Here is a 20,145-nt window from a genome sequence, read left to right as displayed (position 1 = left end):
GTCCGGAGGGGCGCAAAGGCAGACGAATTCGAAGACGACAGTGCAAGAAACACCGAGCTAGCTCGATCGCAAAGGAGCAAGAGGTAGCGGCGGCGACCGATGCCGCACACTACCATCCACTGACCACTGCTACCGACTGGAGGCGCCACTGCATATGCGTGCTCGCACAGGACGGAGGCGGGCCTGGCCATGGGCTGGGCGCGTTTGAATCACAGCGGCAGCGTGCCTACAGCAACAGCACTAGGCGAGCCAGGGAGCAATGCAAGGAGCCAAAGACCGGCGGTCTCTGGGCGGCAGGAGGATTCCAGACAGGGCGAGCCCGTGGCTGCCCTGGCCTCCCTTTACTCGACAGGGGGCCAAGAACAAAAACAAAGGATAAATTGATACTACTAAAAAAAGAAGAGGAGGGAAAAAGACACAGTAAAGATCAGACTCAGAGCGCAGGATAAAGGTAACGACTGGTAGCCCGGCCCGGCCTCTGGTGCTAGCACAGTGTAAGCAGCCGCATGCAGTAGCAGGCTAGCAGCTAAACAGAAGGGGAAGAAAAGAAAATAAAAGGAAGAAAAAAGGCAAAAAAGGTGTTCATCCATCACACAATCAACGGCAAAACAGAGACTGGAGCAGGATAATTGAACACGCACGCGATGATCAGCTCGACCGATCAACCCCTGCGTTGCAGGTAGTGCTTGATCCCAACAGTGAGAGCGCAGATTAACAAGAGGGAGATCGATCGAGTAAGCCCTAGATAGATATATAGCTTGGTTGTTCATAGGAGCCAGAAGTTAAAAGGAGAGTGGAGATCGAGTCTCAGCTAGGTAAACAGCAGCACTTGCTAGCAGCTAAGCTTGGGTAACTAGTATGGAGCAACCCCCATGTTGGCCGCTGCCGCGGCGGCGGCGGCTGCCGCCGCGTAGAGCCCATCCTTTAGAAGCGCGTCCTTTCTCTGGTGATGATCCTGCAGGTAAAGCCAAAAGCACAAACAAAAATTAGTTAGTTCAAATGATTCACCCTGATTCGTTTTCAACAAGAGGAAATGCATGCCTACTCTCCCTGTACTCCTAGTTCACACCATTTATATAGATAATCCTTCAAGCTAAATGCTCCTTCACATGCTTAAAAAAAGTTGTACCTTTGATTTTGAACATGGCAGCGTTCTCTAATATATCTTTAACCACTATTTTTATATCGAAATGCATTTAAGAAATCCAACAATTTGTGGGATTATGGTAGTTTTTTTTTGCAAGTATATACAAGCGTACTCATTTCATGTTTCTTAACTAAATATTTCAAAATTCATTGATAGCCAAAGTTTCTAAAGTTTGACTAGGTCAAATCCAAAATGTCAAGTATTTGTGGATGGAGGGGTATGTAAAATTATTATAAAACCCGACCAGCCTATGTATATACGAAAACGTGTATCTTGCGTGCGTGTCTCAATTTTGAGATAAAAAGTGACTCAACCAAATACCAAACAGAAAATAAAGACAGCTAAGAATGAAAAAATGAGCCAAGTTTGAATCTAGGAGAGAAGTGGTCTATAACTTTATACTAACAATGCTAGATTTGTAGATTCATTGCCAAAAAATGGACACCAAAGGCTGTGGTTTCATTACAAATTGGCTTGTGACCACCCAGTTTGAACCAGTTGTTTCACCCATATCATATCCCAGTTTTTAAGCTCTATTAATCTAAGGGAAAAAAAATCAGGGGACGATTTGTGCTGCTAGTAATATATACCGATGGATAGTTTGAAAACTCTACAAAGCCCATTTTTTATTTCATGTCCTAGAATGTGCAACACGGGAAGTTTTGTATTATGTTTAATATAAAATAATAATAATGCAGATTAGCTAGACAAAACTATATTTCTACTTTTCTCATTGAAAATAAAAATGTTATCACTAGATATTTCTTTTGGTAACAAAAATTTCTAAGAGTAATTTTCAACGCTGCATCCAAAAACCATGAAAATAAATACATGCTACTATATATAATCCTTCTTATCCTTTTACCAGAGCATCTGAGATATCAACCCCCGTCTCCATTTTGTGATAAAAAATTCACTGATATATAAAAAAAACATTTGTTTTCACTTTAATTTGAATCTTGAAAAAAATGGGAAATGATATTACCCACAGTTGCAGATACATCTTTCTTGACATAACAGTATGCATTGACAAGGTTCGATCGATTTATCACCTGAGGTAGCAGGCTGGTCTTCTTGAGCCCCTGGTGATCCGGCATGAGTCCAAAGTGGATGTGCGGAAAGTGCGCCCACTGCAGCAACAAACAGAACCACCACGCCGAACAAGGATTCAGAAAGGGGGATGCGTTGAGCCGCATCATGCGATTTTGAAAGATCGGGAAATCCGAGGAATGCACGCTTGCTCGCACAGTAACGACCAAGCGCACGATCGAGCAAAACCCTAGCTAGAAAGGTTACTGGATCAGAGCAGAAATTGAGGAAGGAGGAGAAGGATCTAGGCGAGGCGGTAGAGGAGGAGGAGGAGGAAACCGCACTGACGTTCTTGGCCGCCGCGCTGAAGGCCTCCCTGTGCGAGATGTCGGGATTGCCAGCCTTGATGCGTTGGATTTCGTCCCTGCAATCGCAATCCCCCGAGGGAGAGGCGCCAGAAAAAGAAAAGAGGAAAGGGAGACGTCAGATCGATGCATACATATGATCAGCAGGCAGTCAGCAGGTATAGCTCGGCGACACGACGCTCGCATTATTTGCAATCACCGATGCATCATTTGCCGTGTCTCATTAACGAGTACTGCTTCTCTCTCTCTCTCTCTCTCTCTCTCTCTCTCTCTCTCTCTGTTGCGTGGAGGGTGGGCTGTAGAGAGAGATAGAGACAGCGCGAAAACAAGCAGCAGCAGGTCTCTCTCTGCGTCTGCAAAAGCTCTTGCCTCTGCACCCCGGCCCGGCCCCCGGCCGGCTGCTGCCACCGAGGCGGCCGGCATTGCCGTGACCGAAAGAGCCACCGCCGCTCGTGACTTGCTGCGACGCACAGCGCGCATGAAAAATGTGGTAGAGTTACTGGCACTCACTTGATGAAGCGGTTGTACGCCGACGGCACGCGCTGCCTCTTCTCCGGAGCTGCACAAACAGACACGAGGTAAACAAACCTGTTAGTATAGCCACACAGTCATGCCGCATGGAGCACGCACAGCATGCGCGCTGGATCTCTCGGCGCGCGCACTGCTCTGCGCGAGCGCAGGTAGAGCGAGCAGTGTAGCACGCCGTGGCGGCACGCCGGCACGCCCACTGCTCGCCGGTGTCCTCACAGTGAAAAGAGCTCGAGAAGGAAACAAAAGATGGCATGGCATGGCTCGCCCCCCCTCTTGGACAGTTGAAAGAGCGGCCCGGCGGTGTGGGCGACTGGGCGTCTCGCACTTATTGATGCGACATGTACAACGACACCTAGCTAGCTAGCTAGGCGCGGCGGCCATCCACTAGCCAGCCATCCGCATCCGGTACGTGCGCTCACTGATCTGGTCAGCCACAGGGCCGGGCACGGAGCTAGAAGATGAGTTCGACGACGGTTTCAACGAACTCAACTTCGTCGCAGCCAAGCTGATCGTATGATCGACCGATCTCTCTCAAGAAACCGAGGAAAGCTTGGAGAATCAATAATGGCGAAAAGAAAAAACGAAGGGAAACTTGCCGACGTGCATGGAAGTTTTTAGGTGCGGGCTTACGTCTGTTAACGACGGGGTTAGCGCGCGGCGACGGCTCCTTGGCCCCTTTATTCCCCGCCGCGGCCGGCTGCGGCTGGGGCGGCGCGGCCGCGTTCCTGCCGCCGGGGATCAGGCCGCCGAGGCCGTGCTGCTCCAGCAGCTGCAGGCTCGGGTTCGCGCTCGATATCTCGTCCTGCATGCACGCGGGCGGAAGATTAGGCATGCGATATGCACGAGAGCGGAACTAGCTCCGGCTTAGTTTGAAGCACGCGCGCGATCTGGGACGTACCAGGAGGGATTGGTGGGGAGGGTTGGGCGCGAGGTTGACAGAGTGGGGAAAGTGGAACTGGCCGTTGTTGACCGAGGAGGCGGGCGGCGGCGGCTGCGGCGGCGTGGTGATGGTGGTGGTGGTGCTCGTGACGTCAGCTGGTGCGGCAGCGGCGGAGGCGTTCGTCGTCGGCGTGCCCGGGAAGAGGAGGCCCCTCATGTTGACGGTGAGCAGGCTGCTGCAGTGGCCGCACCGCACCGTCACCGTCTTGAACAGGCTGCTCGTCGGCACGCTCACCTGCACCCACGCACGCCTCAGGCTTGTAAAAATCTTTGAGATTCAGATAACATGCTGGAGAGCTGCATGTGCATATGGAGAGAGATCGAGAGCAGGTGTTCGATCACGGACGACGAGGACGGTATCGCAGAAGTGGCAGTGCACGTAGCAGAGCTGCTCCGAGGCCGGCGGCGCCGCGGCCACCGGCGTGAGCTGGTGCAGCGGCGGGAGGTTCTCCACCAGCAGCGGCGGCGGGGACGGCGGGAACACGGCGGCGGCGGAGGCGGCGGAGGACGACGACGACGAGGACGACATGCCGGGCGCCGACGACAACCACCGACCGGCCGACCAATCGATCGCTGCCTCCTTCCTTCAGGTACGTGGTGCAAGCAACTGAGCACGCGAAGCAACAGGACTGGCTTCTTGCCCCGATTTGACGCGGCAACGAATGAACCGAACCGAGCTGAGAGGTGGCGGTGGTGGTGTACGTGAGTGGAAAGGCGGCACGCGATTGCTGGCGAGCTACCTGATTGATGGATAGATGGGCTGCTGCTTTAGTAGCAGCATCTCTCTCTCATCTGCTTCCTGCTCTCCCCCTCCCTCTCTCTCTCTCTCCTCCTCGCCTGTGTGATTTGATGGTTTGGGTGACTGATGTGTGATGCAATGGAACCTAGTATATATTGGATCTGTTGCTGCTGCTGCTGCGATTTGGGATGGAACTAATAGAGAGAGAGAAGAAGAGAGGAGGCCAGGGAGAAGACGGGATGAGAGAGAGGGAGAGCGTGCCTTCGCTTGGTTGGTGAGGAGAGGGGCCCCGGGGGGATATAGGCAGAGGAGAGAGTGTGCGAGGGTGGGGGTGTTTTGGGAATTCCTGGTCAACAATGAGGGAGGGACAGTGGCAGCCGCAGTTGTGGCTACGCAGCGAGCTAGACGACGGGGGTTGTGGGGCTTTTTTCTCTCACTTCTTGCCACGCCGTACATGCCATGAGAAGTTGAGAACCAGACTCTAGAGGAAGATGGCAAAGACAAAGAGGAGTTATTTTCATTTACTAGTATACTGCTATGTGTTTACTGTGAGTGAGAGATTGTATGGATTAAAATGTATATACTTCCCGCTCTTAAATATCGTTTGACTTTTCATTTTTTAATTATTATGCAAATAGATTAATCTACAAGGCAAATATAAAGTATACTTGATGAAGAATGTAGTGTCACTTATTTCACTTTACTTAACTAATTGAGTAAGTAAATATTGTTGATTAAAGTTGAACAAAAAACCAGTAGTGTAAGGACGACGGAGATAGTAGAATGTCAGGCATATCGAGAATTGTTCTTCATGCTTCTCTTCTTATAAGATTGAGTAGTGCTCGTATTTTGTTTTTAAAAAAAATGTGAGGATCTTGTAGATAGTCCCAGAGCTGGTCCGGCCGACCCGTTAAGTACTTTTCCGTATGTGCTTGGTTAAAACTTGAAACCAGTTGGTGATGGAAGGCTAGCTATGCACAATGTCAACCCACACGTTGGTAGGCGTTCACGATTTTACATAGGTCGTACACAACAATGTACGTGGTCGAAATCTGTGTGGACGCGTGTGGACAAGTCTAAGTCAGGATGATTATCAATCTTACCACCTGAATATTGTCAGCCCTAGAATATACAGTAGACGGTTCTAATAATCTCTAGGTCCGACCTGGTGAAACATTCCCATGGTCCATCTGTCAATATCATTACAGACAAGGACGACGGGCTGCTGGTGGATTTTTGCAAAGAGAGGTTGTTTGTGTATCCATTTTTGAGAATTTGTCCTGCAGTAAATGCTGGAGAAAGAACTAAGAAGCGGCCGGGGAAGTTAAGCATGCATGATAATATGGGGAAGGAATGGAGAAGAAGAATGAAGAAAGAGCAATTGACTCAACGGCAGAAAACCAAAATGATCATAAGAGAACGAATTGTGCGTGTATGGTAAATAAAAAGGATATAAGAGAAGATTAACTGTTACCTGTATGGTAAGAAAACATGTGCTAGTACATCCTATGGAAGCTACTAGCTAGGACGACCCTGCAGGCTTACAGTTCCCTACGAATTCATGTGTACCCCACCAAAGAATAGTGCTTCTATGGCCGGTACTCACCACTGGCCTCCAAAAGGAAGAGCATGTATCTTTCATGAACAATAAAAGGCATTGGAAAACATATTTATGAAAACACTATACTATATAGTGTAGTCCTACCTTCTTTTCCTTGTGTAAGCTATGGTGGTATTTATGATGTTGTCGCCTTTGACCACTGGTGCCATTTTTCCAACACAAATAAAGAATTGGACTCTTGATACATTTCATATATCTAGTTATGAAAAAATAATGACCAAATGTTTGTTTTAGAGAAAATAGCAAAATATAGCGATAGTATATGTTTAGAGATATTGTGAAACTACCAAAAATATTGTTGTTTCAAATTGTATGTCAAAATTACTTAAACACATCTAAATTACCATCTATTTGTTGTTCAATTCATGGGGGGGAACTGCAGAGCAGGGTGAAGCCAGAGAAACATCATTTGAGGGGGGCGGGGGTGTGATTAGCAAATCATTCATTAGAGTGGATGAGAGTTAATTTCTCATTGATTTATATGGTCAGCTAATTAAGGGTACACTAGCTAATGTTGCGCATCAAGCATAAGGGGGACTTGCCACCTTTTGTCACCCCTGTTGCCGAGCATTTAGCGAGAACCAGTGGCGAGGATGCAACAAAATCATGGTATGGCGAAGACGAAAGCAAAAAAAATTGACGACAAAACAAGTGTTCAATAAAATGACAATAAGTACCTTAAAAATGTCGATTATTACAATAGCAATTAAAACCTGTCAACATAAAGACAATGAGTTAATAATTTTATATATTTATTCAAAGAGTACAAAAATAGTAAAATAAACAATACACGTACCTCTAAACGCGTCTAGGAGATCTAGGAAATTGCATTTTCCTGTCTTTCTTTTTTTGAAATGCCCTTTTAATTTGTTGAAGATCAAGACCTTTGAATATTTCTCTTTTGATGTAACACATCATCAAATCATTTAACCACCCATCGGTCATCTTGTTGCGCAATTCAGTTTTAATAATCTTCATAGCTGAGAATGCCCTTTCAACTGTTGCTGTCGCCACCGGTAATATCAATGCCAACTCAATGAGACGATAAACCAATGGAAAAATAATGTGTCTCTCAAGTCTAACCATTGTTTTTGAAAGACTTGCAAGATCATAACAAACTTTGAATTCTTCAAGTCTCCGCACATGAATGATGAAAGTTTGAAGTTGATCTTTTATGGTCTTGCGGTCATCAAAAGAGAAGTCATCATAATAGATATCCGCAATACGAGCAAGTTTCTCAACATCAAAATTAGAGAATGAATCTCTAGGGTCAAGACAAGAAAATCCAACAAGCAATTCTGAGGACTGCTCATTAAAGCGGTGATCAAACTCCGTGGTAAGAGCATCAATTGCAGTATAGAAGATATCAACACGAAAATAATGATCTTGAGTGATATTGTTTCTCCCACATTTTCTTGATCGACCAAATCGTGGTACTTGATCACTCATATTTGGTATTGGGATATATTTTGCAAGGCAGAAGGCTTTTGTTTCTTCAAACAATGGTTTCCAACCTTCACTTCTCAAATTATTCAAACGTGTCGTGACATCAATAATCAAAGACATAGCTTGAACAACATTTTGATCCTTCCTTTGCAAGATGAGCGAGAGCTTATTTGTAATACGAAGGATTTGCAACATCATCTTCATGATAAATACAAAGCTAAAAGACTCCATTATTTGTACCAATCCTCCTGCCCTAGATGGATTGCGCTCATCTTGATTCACAATTTCTAGCACTTCTATTACTGAATCCCATATTGACTCAATACGAAGTAAAGTCTTATAATGAGATCCCCATCTTGTATCTCCAGGTCTTGCCAATGATGTTTCTTGTTGTTTACCTCTCCCAGATGATATTTCTCCACTCTCTAATTTAGACAAGAGATTCAATCGATGTCTATCAAGCAATAAATCCTTCCTTTTACATGAAGTGGAAGTGCTGCTCACAATTAGTGTCACATACTCAAAGAAATCTTCAATAGATGAGGCGCATTTTGAGACAGTAACAACTACTAATTGCAGTTGATGAGCAAAACAATGGATATAGAAAGCAAAAGGGTTCTCATCTCTAATCAATTTCTGAAGACCATTAAATTCTCCTCTCATATTGGAAGCACCATCATACCCTTGCCCTCGTATATTTGCAACAACTAAACTATGATCATTTAACACTTCAAGTAATGCTTTCTTCAATGATTCCGATGTTGTAACCTTGACATGCTTGATACCCAAAAATCTTTCTATGACTTTCCCTTTTTTTGTTCACAAATCTAACAACTATGGCCATTTGCTCTTTGATAGATATATCACGTGATTCATCAATAAAAATAGAGAATAGACAACCCCCCATTTCTTCCTTTATTTCCTTTGTGATTGCTTGTGCACAAGAGTTTGCAAGGTCTTTTTGAATCGTGCCGGAAGTAATTTTTGCATTTTTTGGACACAACTCATCAAAAGCACGTTTCACTTCCTCATTCCTTTCCTTGCACCAATCAAGCATTTCCAAAAAGTTGCCCTTATTCAATGAAGTAGAAGTTTCATCATGCCCCCGAAACGGCTCACTTTGCAATGCAAGATAAGCAACAATACTCAAGGAAGCTTCCACTCAGGTTTCATATTTGACCAATGCATCTTTCATATGAGTTGACACCCTATTTCTTACACTTGATCTTTGGTTATCAAAATCATGATATGATGTTGCTGCAAAGTTATGAATGCTACTAGGCCCACCAACATATTTTGGAAGTGCTAAATAACCATTCTTCCATTGCGAGAACCCGACTTTTGTAAAAGCATCATGACCAAATTTCTCTTCTATTCGATCATGTCTAAAAAGATAGCAATAGAAGCAATAAGCTTTATTCTTCTCCACACTATATTCCAACCAATTGTATTGCTTAAACCATTTCTTTGAAAACTCCTACTATCATTCGAGGTAGGAAACTTATGATCCATTGGTTGAAAAGGACCTTTAGCTATAAAAGCCCTTATAACTTCATCTCTAATATTAGGGGTAAAACAATCAATTGAAATACGAAGTCCTGGATCCGATATGATATAGTCCGGGTTGAACTCGGTTATACCTTCTTGAAGCTCTGCTTGAGCAACTTGATCTTCTACACCAGTTGTTGCTTGAGCAAATTCATCTTCTACACCGGTTGTTACAAGCGCAAAATGATCTTGCCCATCTTCAACCTCTTGTTGAGCAATTCCACTACCACGAGTACTTGGTTGTCTACTTGAACCACTGGAACCAGTGCCAAAATAGCTTTTTAAACCTGTAAAAATAAAATCAATTATCAGTCAATGTAAAAGTGAAATAAATCAATCAATTTTTGCGAATCATAAGAATACCTTTTTGAGATATATTTCCTTTTCCCTTTCCATTACCAGCCATCTCTTATTGGAGTGCTTGGTGGCCAATTCTTCTGTAGTTCTGCTAAAGCAGATCTGCAGATATATCAACACTCAATAGCAATTTAAGTTCTTGAAGGCTTGAAGCTTTGCAAAATTGCAACACAAGCAACACTGCAACAGGCCAACAGCCCTGTTATTCCCAATCCCAAAGACCCAAACGAGCAGGGGCAGGGGGGCGTGCGGGGGGAGCAGGGGCTGGGGGCTGGGGCGGCGCGCGGGCCGCGGGGGGAGCAGGGGCAGCACGCAGCAGCGCGCAGGGGGCAGCGGTGGCGGCGCGGAGGCCGGAGGGGGTGGGGGGACCGGGGGAGAGAGGGGGCGGCGGCGGCGGCGCGGGGGGGGGGGGGGGAGGGGGAGCAGGGCAGGGGCGGGTGGGCGGCGGCGCGGGGGGGGGGGGGAGCAGGGCAGGGGCTGGCGGGCGGCGGCGCTCGGGAGGAGCAGGGCGGCGGCGCTGGGGGAGCAGGGCAAGGGCGGGCGAGCGGCGGCGTGAGGGGGGGGAGCAGAGCAGGAGCAGCGGGCGGCGGGAGCAGGCGCAGGGGCGGGCGGGCGGCCTAAAAATTTTGGTACCGATTCTGTGCGTAGGTATGGCAACTGCCATACCTTGCCACATTAGCTCCTCCGCCACTGGCGAGAACAATCACATTACTGAAGCAAAGAAAAGGAACAAGAATTTCATAAAGAAAGTAAGGTCCTAGAGCTGACAACTAGCGATTCTAAGGCCACAAAAGAAAATATTGGCCGAATTTGCTGCCACTAGATTGTCTATGAGATGTGTGCTCTAATCAGTGCCCTCGTTCTCCAAATCCATAATCCATTGTGTTCTAGAGCTGAAATTGATCAACCACTAGTTGAATGTTCCGAGAGCATTATATTGTTCTACGATCTAACTTCAATGGAGATTAAAAAAAACTAATTGTGCTATCAAAAGATTAGTCCAGAAAAAACCAATCAAATTCATAGCCATTTGCATATTTTGTGTGGCAGAATGTTGTTGGTTCAAAATGTGTCTAGGTAGAAAACTAGTGGCTCTAACTGACACCATGCACTAGAACACAATAAGCACTTTTTACTGAAATTGGTGTCGATTTCAGTTTGACGGTTGGACCGAATTGGTAGGAATGCATCAAGCTTAGTGCCCAAGGGTTTACTTTGTGTGGGGTTTCGGTGAGGTTAAATGGATTTGAGGGCTTAGAAGAAGGGACCGCATGGAGGAGGTCCTACAGAGGAGTTGGCGTGAAAGCGGCGCAACAAGGTAAGATAACGAGAAGACATCATGTCCATAGACAAAGTTATATTGCACCGACGGTGGCGCGTGAAAAGGTAAGGGAGCTCATCAATAACTAAGTTAAATAAGAAGGGATGGTAGAAGCAGATCTAATCACGTCCCATCACCAAAGATAGGGAGGTATGCGGAAGAGATGAAAGCGGATCCGATGGCATCTCCCTTGATTCACTTAATCAATTGGAAGCCCAAAATATTTAATTTATCTGACTCGAAAGAGCTCCATAAATCTGAAAAAATCACCACACCACATATTCTTCATCGCCCGTTTCATAATTCACACACGCATGGTCGTTGCAATCAGACAAGTGCATTCCATGTACTTGCCCCCATTAATTTTAACCGAAATCTAGACGGATCGGTAGGCTCACCATCGGGGCCGTTGCTGTCGTCTTTACGCCGTACCCCTCGAGGACCCCATCTCATATTCGTCTCCACCCACGGGATACCCCCTACGGCGTAGCCGCACTGTAGCGCTACGCGCGCAGGCAGTACCTCCCCGGTGATGCCTGACCATTCACACAGCCACGCGCGCGGCGGGCAAAGGAGAGCTGCGGCCGGCCGGCGGGCTGCGACGCGCGGCGTCCGTGCGATCGGGATCTCCCGGCCGCGGCGCGCGAGCGAGCTCGAGCGGCGATCAGAATCAGAAGCGTTAGTTGGCCGGCCGGCGCCTGCTGCGTCACTGTAACTGAGAGGCCGGCGCCGCTCGCCGCCGGCGCGCTCCCCGCCCCTTTGCGCTGGTCTGAAAAGGAGATGATGCCTCTGCTCGTACGAGCGGCGCGGCGATGGCGACGGCGACGGCCGGATCCATGACGCTGTGTACGTGCATGGAGAGGTGAGCTAGCTACACCTTTTCCGTGGCCATGTGCGCGCGTCTCTGTGTGTACGTATGGACCTGATGAGAGCAAGAACTGGCAGGCAAGGCAAGGCGAAGCTGCAGGGCAGTGGCCGGTCAGCTGCTGCTGCTGCTAGTAGGGCTGTTTCGAGGTGAGGTTGCCCAAAGCAGCCGGCAACCGGTCGACCAGGTAGGTGGTGAGACGGGCGCCATGCCATGGGAGCCGGCCGGCCAAGCTCGCTCTTGATCGAGTGCCGGGACCCACGCCGGTCGATCTCGATCGGCGGGATGATGACGATAATGACTATCTGACGGCATGGTCGTTTTCGTCCCCCCCGCCCGGCGCGCACGGAGGAAGTAAGGCCGGCCACCGGTCACCAGATGTTGCGTGATGCCCACCAGTCCACCGCATGTTGCTGCTAAAGGGAATGGGGGAAAAAAATCTACAGATCCACCAGCATCAATGCCCGTCCCCTTCGTAGGAGCAAAATTTTTGCAATTAGATCTCCCCTTCGCTCTCAAAATAGCTAGTACATCAAAATCGAGCGCACATGAGCATAGCCACGTCACTAGTCTGACCACTCTAAATCCTTTTCTTTCTTCAAGGACCAGCTAGTCTCTAAACTCTGATGAGACCTTATGAAGACCCCTTTGAGGTTAGGTCTAGAACACAGTGTTGTCCACTGAGTCCCGCCCAGCCACTTGGGTGAATTATTGGATCATGCATGGATTTTAGTGTCCTGTACATGTGTGCTCGATTAAGATGTCATAGGACTTACATTACACATTGTTTTATGTAATCGTGGAAAAAACCTTAAATTTGCATGACAATATTATTTTTTTGGTGAAATTAAACATATGTGATGAAATTAAGCATGCTTGAGAAACAATTACTGCTAGGAAAACACTTGACTTATTTATCAAGAAAAAGTACAAGATTACCAAGATTTTTTTGTGAATGTCTGACATTATTATCTGTCTTCTGTAGAATTTTCTCAAATGGAGAATGATTTTTTTAGTCTAGTAAAGGTAACGAGCCAGATTTATTTACAAGGCAGCCGATGCCTTTTTTGTTTAATAGTGTTGGTTTGGGGATTCGTCGTTGCTGATTTATTTTCACCTTTGGGAAATCTGGTGGATCACGTAGTTAAACTATGGATAAAAAAAAGTTTCGAGCACGCTCAAGTATGTCCTAGGTGGGGCATGCGTAACGTCGAAACGCGCCAGGGCATGTGTGAGTTTTTGCGTCGCGCGCTGGACCAGGTTCCTCTCCATGGACCCATGAAAAGGACCTTGCCTTCACTCACTTTGGAGAGCTCCAATTCAAAGCTAGCAGCTCAAAGGCACGGTGCACAGAAAGTATCTTGAGAGAGAGAGAGAGAGAGAGAGAGAGAGAGAGAGAGAGAGAGAGAGAGAGAGAGAGAGAAACTGCAGGGGGTGGCCGGCCGCGCCGTAGCCCTGCTGCTGGGGCGGTAGTAGTATGGGCGCCGTGTCTCCCCCGCTGCGTACGTACGTACATGCCTGCACCTGCATATGGACGAGGGGACAGGATGCATGCATGCGCGCGCGCGCCCCCTCCCCCCCTTTGCTAGCTACCTGCATGCATGGCGCGGCACGCCGCAACGCACCAAGGCCACGCCCGGCCAGGCCGCACTCGAGAACGAGTTGGCGCGCGCGTGTACGCGCATGCACACGCAGCTGCCATGGCCATGCGTCGTCGTCCTCCAACAGAAACTCCTGTGCTGGAATAGTAAAGCGGATCGATCGAGCGGAAAGGGTGCTTTTTTTAGGCATGGAGATGGATCGATGGCATGCATGCAGTGTCGCCGCCCGGCCACGGCGAGCTTTCATTCTTTTCCCATCGAGTTCATCGGTCCACCTGACCAGCCGAGGGAATTTTCGTAGCGAGGAGGAATCATGACGATGATGATCGATGGTGAATGGGTTCTCTCTGTGATCCGTTGAATGGACGACTGCATGTGTGCAAAGTCGCACATAATGAACGCTGTAGGGTGCCCCAGAGGGTTTGGATACGGTTTGCTAAAATTATATAGTTTGGGTTCACCCAGCTAAAATGAGCTTGGATTAGCTGGTGGATCTGTTTAGCAGGCCCAAATACAAACATATGAAGTATAGTATTTCTGAGCTCAAACCATCGAGGTATTGACTACAAACAGAAATATAATCAATTTATGATGATTTATTCTGTTGTACTATATCATATACCGGTGTATTGAATGTAACCAAAGACTACGCTATAAGTACATTGCATGATCTATCTATCGCGGGCGGGACGAAAGCTAGCCACTGTTAGCCTAAAAAGTAAAGGCTAAAATAGTCGGTCGTCTCATTTAGCTATTTATTCAGATTGAACAACCATTTAAATAGGTCAAACTATGATTAAATAAACATGGCTAGCCACAGTGTAGCGTCTACACGGCGTGTAAACAGGGTAAACGGCCGTACAGGTGATGCTAGCTTAAGATTATAGAACACAAAATATATAAAAGAATATGTAGGGAAAACCCTAGATAGCACATGGCAGACGGAGGATAAGCTCTCGCCCAGTAGCAAGGTAGGTGCTACTGCTACCTATGTAAAGATGGCAACGGATAATATCCGTGCGGATATACACTTCATATACCCACACCCACGAGCTAAAATTCATATCCGCATCCGCACCCGCTACCCAGCGTGGGTAGAAAATCATAACCATATCCGCGGGTACCACGTGCCCGTGGGCATGCCCGTGTGCCTGCCAGATGAGCATATTGGTAGCATCTAGAGCTCTCAGCATCGGCGAGCAGGAGTCCACACGGTCTTGGGCGTCTCGATGGTCGTGGGAGTCTCGGCGGCGGAGGATTTGTGGGGCCGCGAGCTCAAGGCGACAGGCGGCCGGTGGATCTGGCGGCAGAAGGCCAATGGCGGGCTTAATGCGACAGCTGCCGGCGGATCGAGCGGCGGCAGGCAGTCGGCGGGCTAGAGGGCGGCAGACCAAGCGTGGGGGCGCAGGCCAGCGGCGGGCTTGGGAGCCGCACGCCTGCGGCGAAAGCAGGCGCGGGAGGGAGCCTGGCCGCGGTCTCCGGGCACGGCGCACGGGGTGCCTGGGCTGGGGCCGCCGGGGCGCTCTGATGGAAGAGGGCTGCAGCTGGTGGACAGGAGACCAGCAGCAATCGGTGGATAGGAGGCCGGTGGTGGTGCACACGAAAGAGAAGGAACGGAGAAAGGGGGTGGATGGGCGGTCAGGCTGTCGTGGGTGGCACATGAGGATGGAAGGTGTGGCGGCCGGATTTGGGAGGAGAATACGGGTGAGATGGGATTGAAACCCTAACTTAAGTTTACATATCTGGGATTTAGACCCACATGTCGGTGGGTCTAGCGGGTTTGCGGGTAAGGATATCATTTTTTATACCGTGAGCAAATATCTGTTGGTTTAAAGTTGTGCCCGCATCTACACCCGTGGATACACATTTAAACCCGTATCCGTATTCATTTGGTTTACTATCCGCAGCTTTCTATCCGTTGCGCCATCTTTTATACCTGTGCATGCACGATCACCCGCTTGGTCTCCCGGCCCCGGCGAGGCGGGGAGTTCAAGCTAGAGGGATAAAGAAAGAAAGAGAGAGGAGAGAGTACGAGCAGCTATCTAGCTGCGTGCTCTGTTCATCTGTGCTTACAGAGTACTGAATGAAGTGTATGTGTCCAAAAATAATGCAGTGGGCCCTCAGGAAGATTATTATTACTAAATGCAAGTGTAGAGAGAGAGGGAGGGAGGAGGAGAGAGACAAGGGCATGCAGAAATGAAAAACAAAGGCGCCATTCACTTTTGGTGATTTGACCTTACCATGCAGTCAGGAGTAACAGAAGGGCAGCATGCAGCTGCAGGGCCGTGGCAGAGATCCACCATCTTCTCTCTGCCCACCCCTCTCCATGCTAGTACCATCTCTGATCCCTCTCTCCCCATTGCGCTGTTCATGCAGTCACGCATATCCAACCTTATCTTGGAAATCACCGTGCAGGAAATTCTGCTCAAATTTACACAAGAATGTCCCGCATGTTTAAGAGGCCAGAGGGCGGGGAAAAGTACAGTAAGTGTCAGTAAAAATTGCTAGCTAGCTTGTTATTAGCTATGAAATGGTGTGTTCACCTATTATTTTTATTTCCATCTCACGGCAGAACCCTGGGATGAAGATTAGCCAGTCTGATTTTTAGGCTGGGCAATGAGCATCATATCCTCATTGCTTGCAATAACATCTTTCATCTTCTCGCTGGGATCACTAACAAATCAACATACAAACTCAGCAGTATATGAACACCCTACTTAACATGAGTAGTATTGTTATTGAAGTAAAGAAGATAAATTCATGGTACTCCTGTTCCAAATTATAGATCATTTCAGCTTTTTACATACATAGCTTTTACTACGCATATAGATACATGTAATGTCTACGAAACTTTGTATCTTAGATTTGCCAAAATAGCCTACAAACTGAGATGAAGGGATAATACTCAGGCAAGAGAAACTCGTAAAGACCATCGACTTTGTGACGCACCTAGCTTGCATTGACCTTTCCTATATTACTCATGAATAAGACGACCCTTGCAAACTGGAGAGCGAGCATTTCTCGCCATGCTGCAGGAGTATTTGGTAATTTCGTTCCCTATAGCCAGTCCAAGTTGTGGGCACCCCCCAACTTAGCAGATTCCTTGTCGTCACCCCTGACCTCTCTCATTCTTCCTCCAATTAGGTCACGGTGGGGTTAGGATTGCTCGACGCCAGGCCTGGTCCGTGGCCCTGTCCCCCCTAGCCTGCCTGCCTGCCTGCTTCTCCATCTCGGCCTTCTTGCCATTGTCCATGCCCACTGCACACCTTGGCGCATGGCCCCCATGCATGGTGAGTATCCGGCCGGGAGGGGATGCCTTTTATTTTGTGTGGAAACCAAAACAGTGCTCTCCTATATCTCTCTTCTAGGGTCTAGCTTTTGCAAGCCCATAAGTAGCATCGATGCATCTACCAGTGTAGAATACTCCATTGCCAATTATATTGTTTAGCATGCATGGAGACTGAGCATCATGTCCTCGACATATGGCACTATATATATGCATCAGCTTTAGTTCAAAAATATGTATGCACCAGATGATGACATAGAAGTTAACACAAGCTATAGGCAGCGAAATAATGCTGTGAGTGCAACAATATTTGAGTCTAAATTGAATAAAATCATGCAGAGAATGTGTTTGGAATGAGTCTAAATTAGCATCCTGCATTGCAAATATGCTAGAAATAAATTTAATTCAAACTCAAACAGAGAGTTGTTCCATCCGTTCCAAATTGTAGGTCGTTTTGGTAAATCTAGGTATATAGGTTTTGCTATACATCTAAATATATGATAAAACTTATTTATATATATCTAGATTTTCTAAAACGATCTACGATTCGAAATGGATGGAGCATCCTGGAAGATGGCTCATTTTTAGAGGGGGTAATGGATATAGTCTGCAACGGAGTATGCTCTAGTTACCGTCGTCTTCTGCCAGAGTCAGTCCCAATCAACCGCTGTTTAGGCAAAGCGACGGTCATGTTCACGATCCCCTACGGTGGGGACCAATATCCCAGTTCCGAGGGCTGCAAGTTAAAGGGCTTTAATTTTTTTTCTTTTTTTCTGAAAAGAAATCAAGGTGTCACAGTCGCAGTGACGATCACGTATGCCATCGACCTCTCTCTCTCTCTCTCTCTCTCTCTCTCTCTCTGTCTTCTTGTTTGGCAGGTGATGATGGGACACCTGCCGATGTGGCCGGCCGAGTCCCGGTACGGACAGATCCCAACTGATGATTGCCCGATGCTGCTAATTCCCCCTTTCAAATCACGTCATCCCACAGCAAATCTTCAACCGGATCACGATCCATTATCACAAGGTCGTGTGCTCCACCACAACTACTGGATCCAAGAGGTTAACAGCTAGCAAAGCTGTTGGCATGGAAGCATCAGAGATTTCAGAAACACGAGCGTGTGTAGCGTCAGGACATCGATCTCTTCCTTGAGCGTTAAGATTCAAGAGTGGGCACGGTTCACTGCTTCAGTTGGCAGCTACAGAGACCGACCCCGACCCCGGCCCGCTCCCAGTCAGCCTGTCACCTACACGCGGGATTACGATGGTTTTACCCCGTTTTCTTGCGAGTTCACGGCGTCTCAACAGGCAACCCGTCGAGCGATCGAGACCGCGGCCAGCAGGACGCGCGCGGGAGGACGAGGGCGACCGCGGCCAGCAGGTTGTACATTGAGCGAGCGAGTGAGAGAGAGAGAGCACAGGAGGGTGACCTGCACCTGCACGCGATCCCGCCGCGGGTGGCTGGCGGGGCGGCCACGGTCACGCAGGCCGGGGCGCGCGGGCATTTACTGGCTTTGCTCGCACCGAGAAAGGCTGGGGCTGGCTGGCGGCGGCAGCGGAGAGCCCCGGTTGGGGAGCCCGAATCTAACAAGAGCCCACATGGAACCCGCCCCCTCCTCCCCCTCCCTTTCCTATTTTATCGCTGCGCCGCCCGCCCCTGCTCCTGCGCCTGCGCCTGCGCCCTTCTTTCTTTCTCTGCGCCTGCGCTCGCGTCCGGCGTCCCCCCGGCCCCTCTCCCTCTCCCCCCACCCCATTAAATCCGTTGAAGCGACCGAGGAGAGGAGGGCCGCGCGCGGCGGCAGGCGGCAGGCAGGGCACTGGCTGGCGTCGAGGCATTCACGCCGCGCGCAGGCGCGGAGCACGCGCCGGCGCCGATGCGCTCGTACGCACCCGCGCGTTTAGGTGCCGCGCACGGCGTGCGCGCAGTGCGTACGCGAGGCCTGTCGGGACTTCACCGTAGAGTCTGGCACCGGCCGAGGAATAGTCTTCCCTCTGTAGTAACCGTAGATGACTCGTCCACTGACGTGTGGCTCGACGACGTTGGGGCTTACATGTCAGTGGGGGCGTAGTTAGACGACTAATGCTTTCGTGGGGGTCGTGCTTAACAGAAGCCAAAAGGCTGTGTGCTCCATGAACATGACGCACTAGTAAAAATGGTTTGCTTTAATGAGTTCTTAACGATCCTGCTGCCGACCTGCGTGCTCGGTGTCAGGAGCTCATCGAGGGGAGTATGGCACGGGGATGCGCCGAGTGCAGACACAGGAGCAAATACAATGCAAGCAACAGCGCGTATGTAAGCCCCATGCCATGCTCGTCAGCTGGTGGCATGGCACCAGCATGTACGTCCGGCGTCTAGTACGGATCGGGCTAGAATTTCCAGGAGTTAAAGAAATGCCGTGAGAGGATGTAGATACGTACTAAAATGTACTCCATCCCATCATAAATTATTGATCTTTTATTTTTTCTAGCTGTATAATTTTTACTATGCAAAATGAATAATAATTTGGATCGGAGTGAGTAACGGGTATAACTAGCGCCTGCTGTTTAAATTACACCTGGTAGCGGTTCATTGCTAGCCCTGCATCTCATTAAAATTTATTATTCTTTACTTTAAACTTGCGTTATTACCTTATTTGGATGCACCCAACTCATCTTTGTTACAGCACAAGGATAGAGATCCGTTGCTCTAAACACTGAACAGTCAGGTAATCTCTTCCGGGCTCCAGGCTTCTTACGGAAAGTATGGGCCGGCCCTTCTGGAAAGTATTATGGGCCCCTTCAGAAGAACATAGACTACTTGTTTCAAAAGAAAATTAGGGCAGCTGCTTCCCCCGGAGACAGGTCGGGACTGAATAGCATCTCAATCTTGTTGTGCATCTTTTGGGCCACATAATGACACAAATAACGCCTTTGCAGCAAGTAGAAATGACCAAAATAAATAGGCACCAGGTCAAGTTTCATCAAACGAGTTCACATTGTTAATCCACTGGTTCCGGGTATAGAAATTTGTATGATTCGAGTTGTTACAACAAACAGGTAGCAAGGAAACAAACAGGTCTGAAATAAACAGCTTTTACATTGGAACTAAGGAACACAAGACGCAAAACAATAGTTGACATCTACCTTCAATAGGACACCTGAAATCCACTGGACAGCTGAAAAATGATGTGAAAGTTTAACAGATAAATCATTGTTAGCATAAATTTTACTGTTACTAATTGGAGACTCCTTTTGAAATCTCCATGTGAAGCCACTTAGGATTCTAGATGGACACTCTAAAAAAAAGAAAAATTCTAAAAATTTTCATAAAAAATAGAAACATCCGGCAATCAATCCAACAACTCTAATCAT

General features: G+C 48.1%; 1 protein-coding gene across 1 annotated transcript; it reads right to left on the bottom strand.

The window, feature by feature from the left end:
* Window positions 1-726: 726 nt before the first annotated feature.
* Window positions 727-4,753, bottom strand: LOC112876945 (protein YABBY 3-like). Its single transcript, XM_025941129.1, has 7 exons — window positions 4,358-4,753; window positions 3,971-4,246; window positions 3,703-3,874; window positions 3,052-3,100; window positions 2,525-2,600; window positions 2,200-2,277; window positions 727-955 (listed from the first exon to the last, which is right to left on the bottom strand). The coding sequence occupies exons 1-7, from the start codon at window positions 4,538-4,540 to the stop codon at window positions 854-856; spliced, it is 936 nt and encodes a 311-aa protein (XP_025796914.1). The 5' UTR covers window positions 4,541-4,753; the 3' UTR covers window positions 727-853.
* Window positions 4,754-20,145: the final 15,392 nt, after the last annotated feature.

This window comes from Panicum hallii, chromosome 9 (genome assembly GCF_002211085.1).
Source record: "Panicum hallii strain FIL2 chromosome 9, PHallii_v3.1, whole genome shotgun sequence".
Taxonomy (NCBI): Eukaryota; Viridiplantae; Streptophyta; class Magnoliopsida; order Poales; family Poaceae; genus Panicum; species Panicum hallii.
This window is presented reverse-complemented; position numbering and strand designations above follow the sequence as displayed.

Coding starts and splice junctions, on each gene's coding strand:
- LOC112876945 (XM_025941129.1), bottom strand. CDS start 4,540: ATGTCGTCCTCGTCGTCGTCGTCCTCCGCCGCCTCCGCCGCCGCCGTG. Junction 3,875..3,970: donor CTCCCCACCAATCCCTCCTG/GTACGTCCCAGA, acceptor GCGTGCATGCAG/GACGAGATATCGAGCGCGAA. Junction 2,601..3,051: donor GCGTACAACCGCTTCATCAA/GTGAGTGCCAGT, acceptor TTGCGATTGCAG/GGACGAAATCCAACGCATCA.